General features: G+C 56.5%; 1 protein-coding gene across 1 annotated transcript in view; it reads left to right on the top strand.

Moving 5' to 3' along the window:
• Nucleotides 1-984: 984 nt before the first annotated feature.
• The window catches only part of Trim8 (tripartite motif containing 8), a 13,712-nt gene continuing 5,811 nt past the window's right edge, over nt 985-8,885 (top strand). Inside the window, exon 1 of the mRNA XM_005352412.3 lies at nt 985-1,572. Within this exon, the coding sequence (XP_005352469.1) occupies nt 1,003-1,572 (570 nt within the window). The 5' untranslated portion in view covers nt 985-1,002. The remainder of the gene's footprint in view (nt 1,573-8,885) is intronic.

Raw genomic sequence — 8,885 nt, forward strand, 5'->3', positions numbered from 1 at the left:
TCATTAGCAGTTGAGAAAAATTCCTTTCTAGTTTGATCAATCCTTGTTTTCCTCGGCGCAGGCGAGCCGCCCGCCCAGCGCGGAGACGGGGAGTGGGGTCTCTTTGCGGCGGGGGCGCCCTGCGCGGGGCCTCCGGGGAGCACAGAAGTAGCGACAAGGGGGTCAGGCCAGAGCACCTCCCGGGCTTCTCCCTCCCTCCCTCTCTGGTTGCTTTTTTTTTTTTTCCACTTCTCTCCCTCCCCCTTCCGTTTCTATTTGTGAAGGGAGGAGGAAGGCAGAGGCGGGCTGGTGTCTCTGGCCGGGGACTGGAATTTCATCTGAATGACTGCCCCAGCGCGCACGCAGCGCCCCGCAGTCGGCCCGCCCGCGCCCTGCAACCCGCAGCCGGCCGGCCAGCTGGGGGACGCCCGCGTCACGGCCCGGGGACCGCCGGCGCGCCTTGCTCGCCGGCTCCGGATCGAGCCAGCTTCGGTGCGGCCGAACTAGCTTTCCGTGCCCCTCGGACCTCGGCCGGGAGCCAGGCAAAAGGCGCGGCTCGGAGCAGCCGGGAGGGAGCCACCGTTGCCGCGACCGCCACCCTAGGAAGAGTGCGGCTCCCCCGCTCGGTGCGCCGCGGGGCGCGCCCCGATGCCAGCCGCGGGGCCGAGCGCAGGCCGCGGGACGCCCCTGCCCTAGCCGCGCCGACGGTGAGGCGGCCTGTTATATGGAATTTGGACCACGGCGTTCCCCTCCAGGGCTGGTGCCCCGGCCGCGGCCCTGGCGCAGCCCGCCGCCTCCCGCTAGGCACTCGCCAGGAGGAGGAGACGCAGCCGGCGGCGCGCGCTGCGCGAGGACCCAGGCTCCCTCCTCTGGGGGGCGGGCACGCGGAAGGCGCTGGTGACTGAGCGACTGGCGGGGCCGGCGGGGACCGAAGCTCCAGGCTCGGTGGGTCCCCATCTGCATCAGACGGATCCCCAGGGTTGGGAAATTCGGGAGGTCTCGGGCCCCCTGCCCGCAGCCGCCATGGCGGAGAATTGGAAGAACTGCTTTGAGGAGGAGCTCATCTGCCCCATCTGCCTGCACGTCTTCGTGGAACCGGTGCAGCTGCCGTGCAAACATAACTTCTGCCGGGGCTGCATCGGCGAGGCTTGGGCCAAGGACAGTGGCCTGGTGCGCTGCCCTGAGTGCAACCAGGCCTACAATCAGAAGCCGGGCCTGGAGAAGAACCTGAAGCTCACCAACATCGTGGAGAAGTTCAACGCCCTGCACGTGGAGAAGCCGCCGACGGCACTGCACTGCGTGTTCTGTCGCCGCGGCCCCCCGCTGCCGGCGCAGAAGGTCTGCCTGCGCTGCGAGGCTCCCTGCTGCCAGTCCCACGTGCAGACGCACCTGCAGCAGCCCTCCACCGCCCGCGGGCACCTCCTGGTGGAGGCGGACGACGTGCGGGCCTGGAGCTGCCCGCAGCACAACGCCTACCGCCTGTACCACTGCGAGGCCGAGCAGGTGGCGGTGTGCCAGTACTGCTGCTACTACAGCGGCGCGCATCAGGGACACTCGGTGTGCGACGTGGAGATCCGGAGGAATGAGATACGGGCAAGTACACTTCACGCGCGCGCGCGCACCCACACACATATCCCGCCTAGGGGCTACGCATCCCCACGAGCTGACTCTTGTGGCATTAACTAGAGGCCCTCTTCCAAACTCTCCTGTGAAAGTTTTGGGGGGACAAGGTCCTCAGAAGAAGGGCCTGGCTGCTGGGTGCATTCTCGCACCTGTGCCCTTAGGGCCCCTTTTGCGAGTCATTTATGGAATTGAGGGAGGCTGTTAGAAGTAGTTTAAGTGTCGCTTTTCTGTTTCGCGCAGTTCCCTCCCCCAGCTTTGTTTCTGTAAGCTCTACGGGAAGTCACCAAGGCAGTGACCCCGGTCCTGCTTCTCCAGCTGCTGTTTATGTAATGAGTGTCCTGGTGCCGCTGCTGTGGCTGACATGATCCATGATGCTGGCATACCAATGAGGAAGTAAACAAAAGCAGCCATGTTAGTTTTAAGCTCTATTGGAAACACATTGGGGGTGGGGGGAAGCTTCCGGAGGTAGAGCAGAACTCTGGTATCTAGCTGGGCAAGGCCTGCTGTCCAGAGTCATCTCCTACTGTCAGCTCTTTCGCGATCTGTCCCAGCAGACGCTCCCCAAGCTGAGGCTGCTCTCTATGTACTTGTATGCTGCCCGAGCCTGCATGAACAAACCTTAAAGTATGTGTCTAACCCTTTCCTCCCGGCCCTGCCCTCCTCCACAGCCCTCCCACATTTGAGGAGGGGAGGTGGAAGACGGAAAAAGAATCCTGTGGGTTTAAGGTTGAGCCGCCTTGAAATCTGGTTTCAGGCAGCTGGCTCCCCTGGGCTGCCGGCTGGGTGATTACGGAACCGCACCCCCTCCCATTGTATACACCCTGCTGCAGCAGCCAATGTCAAAACCGCCTTCCCCCTCTTAGGCCTCCGGGCCTGGCTAGGGAACTGGACTGGGGCATACTTCCGTCCCTTTCACTGGAAGGGGGCTCCTCCCAGGTTCCTCTCGGGTCCCCTGCCTCTTGGGGTTGAGTCACACAGAAGGAAGGAGTTGATCTAAGCCATCTGAGCCATCTTGGAGGCGCGGGCTAGGGGTCTTGTGATAAGGGAACAAGGTTCTGCTTGGTAGGACTGGAAGTGTGTGTTTAGGGTGGGGGCCCCTGGAAGCCAGTGGGGCCTCTGCAGTATGAGGAAGCTGGGTCTCTCCAGAATGTAGATGGGGGCTGTTTCCTTGTTGGGGGGGTGACGAAGGCAAGGAGGGGACCAATCTAAATGAGTCACTGTTTAGCAATTAAAAAGCATATATATACAACCAACAAAAGGAAGAAGGGCCACCGCAGGCTGAGGGCGGGGATAACAAAATTTGCTGTATAATTAGTTTGCAATTGCATGGGCCAGTTCTAGGGTTTTGTGCCAGGAGAGGCCTCTGGTTTCTTAAAGGAAGTGTGGGGGATGGAGAGTCACTCCTCCCCACTAATGTTGGAAGAGGCCGTGGCCTGGGGAAATGGAAGAGCCCTGTGGTCCTTCTCCGACTCAGGGCAGGCATAGCCTACACTTTACCCAGTATTGAAGCTGCTGCTATTAATAAAGATGGTCGGGGTGGAGGCTGGGAAAGTGCAGGGAAAGGCTGGAGAAAGGACGGCTGGCTGTCCAATTCTCTGTCTGTGATTGGCTGGAGAAAGTGGGTAGAGGGCAAAGAAAAGATGTGACTGAATGGAACAGGAGAGGATTTTGATTGGACCGTGTGCTTGCACCCCTGAAATGCTAGGGATGTCTTGGCGGGGGGAGAAAACTTCATTATACCTGGCTTGGTATTAGGGCATCTTTAGATGTGTGTCTGCATTACTCTCAAATGGCTATGGCTTGCTTGTGGACTGGGGAGGAGAGGGTAGCATCCTTAGCTTTCAGAGTACCATGGGCTCCTTTCAGCAGGCCCTGAACTTATGTCAGCAGCTCCATGATGTGTCTGTCTGCTTCTGTGAGTGGTGAGTTGCATTAGGGCCAGATGTGCAATTCCGTGAGGTCAGCATCTGTGCCTGAGGCTCATCCTCCTCCATCCTTCTCTGATCCATTCTCTCTAGTGCCCCAGGGCACCAGGCTTGGAAACCCTTCAATAGCCCAGTGTCACTCACTCAAGTAGGAGCCTGACTTTATGCAGAGGTAGGGGTCCCACCCTTAGGGAGGGGCTGAAGCTGAATGGGAGAACCCTGCCCTCTCTCTAGGCTATCCTGGATGGGGGTGGGGAGAAGGTGTCTTTACTTCAGCCAGTTTTTTCTGGCTAGGAGTCTGTTTTAAGGGCCTTTGCTGGTGCTGTGGAAAGATATACCAGAATTTTCCAAGGTATAGGTGCAGAGGCACAAAGAACCATAAAAGGAATCTAGGTTCTGCCTGTTGTGTTTCCTCTCCTGCTCTCCCCCATGGGGTTAGGATCCAAATCAGCCGCCTGGAAATAGTTAACGCTATTGAGGGTTTTGGGTGCCCAGAGTGGTGGCCCACACTTTAATCCCAGCACTTGGGAGGCAGGGGAATCTCTGTGAGTTCCAGGCCAGCCAGGACACACAAGGAGACCTTATCTCAAAAAAAAAAAAAAGAAAAAAAAGAAAAAAACCAAATCCAACACCATCAACAAAAAACTAACCACCACAACCACTGCTTAACCCTTTCTGGTAGCCCCATTCCCAAATATCTACAAGCACCTACTTTTCTGTGCTTCAGCCAGGGGCTTGGGTGGAGCATCAGGAAGGGGTGGGACTTAAGAGTTAGGCCTGTGCAGGCTAGGACATTGCCCCACTCTGCCTTTGAGAGGACTGGATGCCAACCAGATGGGCCTCAAGATCATTCTCTGGGACATACCTATAGCCTTGAAGTGTTTTCCAATTGAGCTGTGGGCCCAGGATTGAGACCTCCATGGGCTCAGGCCCAGCAATCCTGAATGGACATAATCCCTTCCAGCCTCTAAGTTTAGGGGTTCACCTTAGTAATAGGGGGCTGATGGGAGTTGGGAGTACTCTTAAGACCTCTCTCAACATAGTGCAGACCCAAGAGAAGTCGTGGCCATGTGTGTGTGGCTTTGCAGATATGTGTGCTTGCGCTTGTGTGGTTTGTGTGCTCTCTGGGGAGCGGGGTCCCCACTGCTGGCGTTAGTAGTTGCTTGGAGTGAGGGTGCTCTGTTCTTGTGAGAGGGTGGCCTAGAGGTCTCTGCTAAGCTGGGGCTGTGGTCACAGCCCCATCCCAGCAGTTCAGACCCTCTGCTCCCTCTGCCAATAGCAGGCAGGGTGGGGAAGCTGTGTGTGCATTGAAGGGTGTGTGGTGTGAGGTACACAGGTACTGTCTTCCATGGTCATCCTGAATCCTTTGAGAAGGGGTCTGCTTTGGCCTCCTCCCTGGGTCCTAAGAGGGAAGCCTCAGGCAGGGGCGCAATCTCCTGCCTCTACCGCAGCATCCTGCTGCCACAGCCAGGAGCCTGTTACACACTCCCAGCTTACAGTTCTGGACTCTGTGTGTGTCTGTGTCTGTCTGTCGGAACTGTTTTCCCCCCACACGAGTATCTCAAGGAAAGGATGTGGGCATGACTGACTTAGTTAGGTACTACTTTCCTGTGTGGCTGTAGAGTTGGGAACAGAAGTGTGCTCATGTGTTTGTGTCTTTGGGAGTGGGTGTCAGGTGAGAGGGGATGGGATGTAGTGGTTTGTGAATTTCCCTGGACTTTGTTGTTCAGACTGCTACTTACCAAGTGCTTCCTCAGGTAATAGGTGGGCTGGGAACCTGCCAGGGGGCTTGTGACTTTCTTACCTGGGGATCTTTGGAAAGGGATCCACTTTAGGGTAAGCCGTTGCCTGTGGCGGGTGTTGGAGGTGAGAGGGAGCCCCAGTAGGTGCTGCAGAGCTGGAGAGTGGGGAGGATCTGGGTGGGCAGCCCCACTTGGGCCTCTGCCCTGGGCTGAGCAAGCAAGTCTGACCAGCCTCATCCCTGGCTCTGGGAAAGCCTTCCTCCCTGGCTGGCCTGGCATTCAAACCCAGACAAAGGGGGGCTTTCTCTCTCGCCTCTTTGTTCTGCTGCCCCAGAGGCTGCTCTGTGCGCAGCAAAAGCTAATTCGACTCTGCGGCTGGGAAGCCCTCTCATGCTGATGGCCTGTGGGGATCGCTGAGGCTCCAGCTTTCTCTTTGCCCTGACTCTTGTGCCTCCCACCCTTTATCTCTGGTTTCTCACATGGTATCCAAAGCAAGCCCTGTGGCAGGGGAGGGGGACTTTTTTGGCGGGGAGAGGAGATTGCGCCCATGGAGCCAGGTCAGATTGGGTCCTGGGATACGGGCTTAGGTTAGGAAGAAAGTCCCACAAGGTTCTAAGTGCTGGCCTGATCTGAGCAAGTCCTGTTCCAACAGCCCAGCCCCTTTCTGGTCCCCCACCCTACTCACCTTTGCTATAGGGGCTGCTGGAGCCAACCTTGGCCTTGCCTGGAAACCTAGGGCCTGCCTGTGCCCTGGCCCTCAGCCCAATCTCCTTTGACCTTCCTTTTCTTCAAGGTTGACTTGAGGGTTTATTATTATTTATTAACTTTTATACAGCCCTTACTCTCCAAACCTCACCCATCTGCCTGATCTAGTCTGGTAGCAAAATACCACCAGGGCCTAGCTGGCCAGGCTCCAGAGGCACCTGAGATGGCAGGACAGGAGCTAGGCCCTGTGAATACCCCTCTTGGTTGGGTGGCCACCAAGGCATGGAAGCAGGTCTGAGATGCATGGTGCCCTGGAACCGTGGAGGGTACAGGAGTTCTTCATAGGCCCAATAGATCCCAGAATGCCTGAAGCTCACAATTCTAGGGGGGCTTGCTCTGGGGGACTCCTCCAGAGTCCTTGCTCCCTCCATTGCTTCTAGACTAGATATGGTTCCCCTCCTAACACACAGTTCAGGGAACTTATAGGGGGCCAGGGTCAGTTTGGAAAGTCACTGCTCCCCTGTTTTGGGAGGCCTTTCCTGGAGTCGGGGTCTCACTATGTAGCTCTGGCTATCCTAGAACCCACCATATAGACCAGGCTAGCCTCGAACTCACAGAGATCGATCGCCTTGTCTCTGCCTCTCAAGTCTGGGGTTAAAGGGGCCGGCCACCACGCTCAGCCCATCTGATTTTCTGGTTTGGTAGATCGGTGTGGGTGTGGTGAAGAGGCAGCAGGTGGGTTTTCCTCCTGCCAATCTCAGTGTTTGAAGTCACGCCCCTCGCTGGCTGCCCCCTGGCTGCAGGGAAGCTGAGGGAAGGGGTTTTCCCAGCCCTGCCTGCCCTGCAGGTCTCACTGTGAGCTTCCTTCCTCATCCTGCCCTCTCTCTTACAGCAGACCGGAAAACATCTGAGGTGGCGGAGGGGAAATTAGACCCACCTACCTGTTGGGGCTACTGTTGTCACTGGGCCATGGCTGGACCCAACATCTTCCCGCTGAGGGCGGGACCCTAGGCTCCCCAACAGGAGTGCTTCCGGGGAGTGCCTGAGAGGTTAGGAGGCTAAGCTGTACTGGACTAGGCAGGAGTTGGGGGATGGGGGCCTCAGTTGGGGTGGGGGAGGAGCTCTCACTGACTGTCAGGGTAAGAATCTTTCTTGGCCAGGGGAGGGTTGGTGGGAACCTTTGGCTGTATCTGTCTCCTTCCCCCGGGATTCAGCCCTAGTCGCTCCCTCATCTGCTTATGGCCCTGGTCATCCATGACTTGGGCGGGCAGACGGGTGAGAGATTGCAGTGGCGAGGGCCAAGCCGACAGACCGCCTGGATCCTGGTTTCTATCTGGGGTGCTTTGTTCCCGCAGGGTCACACCTATGCCCATAACATAGGCCGCCAGCATGCTATCTGAGCCCCATTTGTCGTATAGGGGAGGGAAGAAGGCCTCCTGTTCACAGTGAAGCTTTTTAAAAATGTGTGTGTGTGTGTGTGTGTGTGCGCGCGCGCGCGCGCGTTTTACCTGCCTGTATGTAGGTGTACTGTGTGTGTGCAGTACCTGCAGAGGCCAGAAGGTGTTGGGACCCCAGGAACCTGGGTTACAGATGCTTGTGAGCCCATTAGTGCTGGAAGTCAAACCTGGTCCTCTACCCAAACAGCTAGTACTCCCAACCCCTGAAACAGTCTCCAGGAAAGCTTTCTATTCGGACCCCTTCGTTGTCTGGGATCTCCAAAGATCCAGTCTTGTGTAGGGCATTGGGTGCAAACATGTGTACACTAAGGGTCTCAGGGCCCAGGTTGCTGTAAGTACACGTGTGTATGTGGACACGCGCATGCGTGCGCATGTGTATATCAGGCAGTGCTCTGGGCACCTTTGGCTGACAAGGGCAGGGTCTGCTGGGTCGCTAAAGAGGAAGAGCCAGGCAGGATGAACTCCAGGCTCTCTTAGCTTAGGGGAGCCTTCACGCTTACCCTAACTCCTGCCCTTAACATCTTGATTCTTTGTTTCTAGGCGAGCAACCTCCATAGAACAGGTTTGCCCGAAGGCCCGGAAGTCTGGCTGGCCTTGGTTTCCCCATTTCTATTTATAAGAAGGGAGGGTAGGGGTGGTGAGGATGGAATTGTTAGGAGCTTAGCTTTGGTGTGGTGTGAGTATAGGATTTACATGGTGAGACTGAAGGCCCCCACAGAGGAAGAAAAGCACCCCTTGCTGGTGGGCACTTTTGAGGGTCTGAGGGCTGCTCTGCAGAACTTTATGCTCGCCTCCTGGATGTTTCTGTATTCAACAGTAACCAGGTCCTGAGGCCTTTGAAGGGAAGCAGAGGACAGCCACAGCCATAAAGTTTTTTTTTTTTTTTTTTTTTTTTGAGATAGGGTCTCCCTTTCACCAAGGATGACCTCAAACTTGTGATTTTCCCCAGAGCAGAAACTAAGGCTTGCACCATCATGCCTAGCTAACACCCAGTTCCTATTTGCTGCCACTACCACTCTCTTCCTTTTGTAGTCCAGACTGGCCTTGAACTTCTGGCGATCCTCCTGCCTCAGCCTTACTAATGCTGGTATTTTGGGTGTGTGCCAAGAGGGACTGGACGGGACACCAGAATGTGAGCTGAAGATGGAGAGCAGTGGTAGAGGCCCTGCCTAGCTGTGCAGGGCCCCTGGGTTCCAGCCGCAGGGTTGTGAACCCACATTAACAGTGGTAGCACACCTGCTTAGCAGACATGGAGATTCTAGTATAGAGCTGTCGCATAACTTCCTGAGAGTGGCAACATTTTGTGTCCGTTAGTGGCTACATGTAGCCATTGTCATCACTGGCAATGAGGTCCGGTGCTACTGAAAACCCCAAGCGGTGCTCAGTTATCTCTCTCTCTCTCTCTCTCTCTCTCTCTCTCTCTCTCTCTCTCTCTCTCTCTCTCTCTCTCTCTC

The sequence above is a fragment of the Microtus ochrogaster genome, chromosome 8 (assembly GCF_000317375.1).
Source record: "Microtus ochrogaster isolate Prairie Vole_2 chromosome 8, MicOch1.0, whole genome shotgun sequence".
Classification (NCBI taxonomy): domain Eukaryota; kingdom Metazoa; phylum Chordata; class Mammalia; order Rodentia; family Cricetidae; genus Microtus; species Microtus ochrogaster.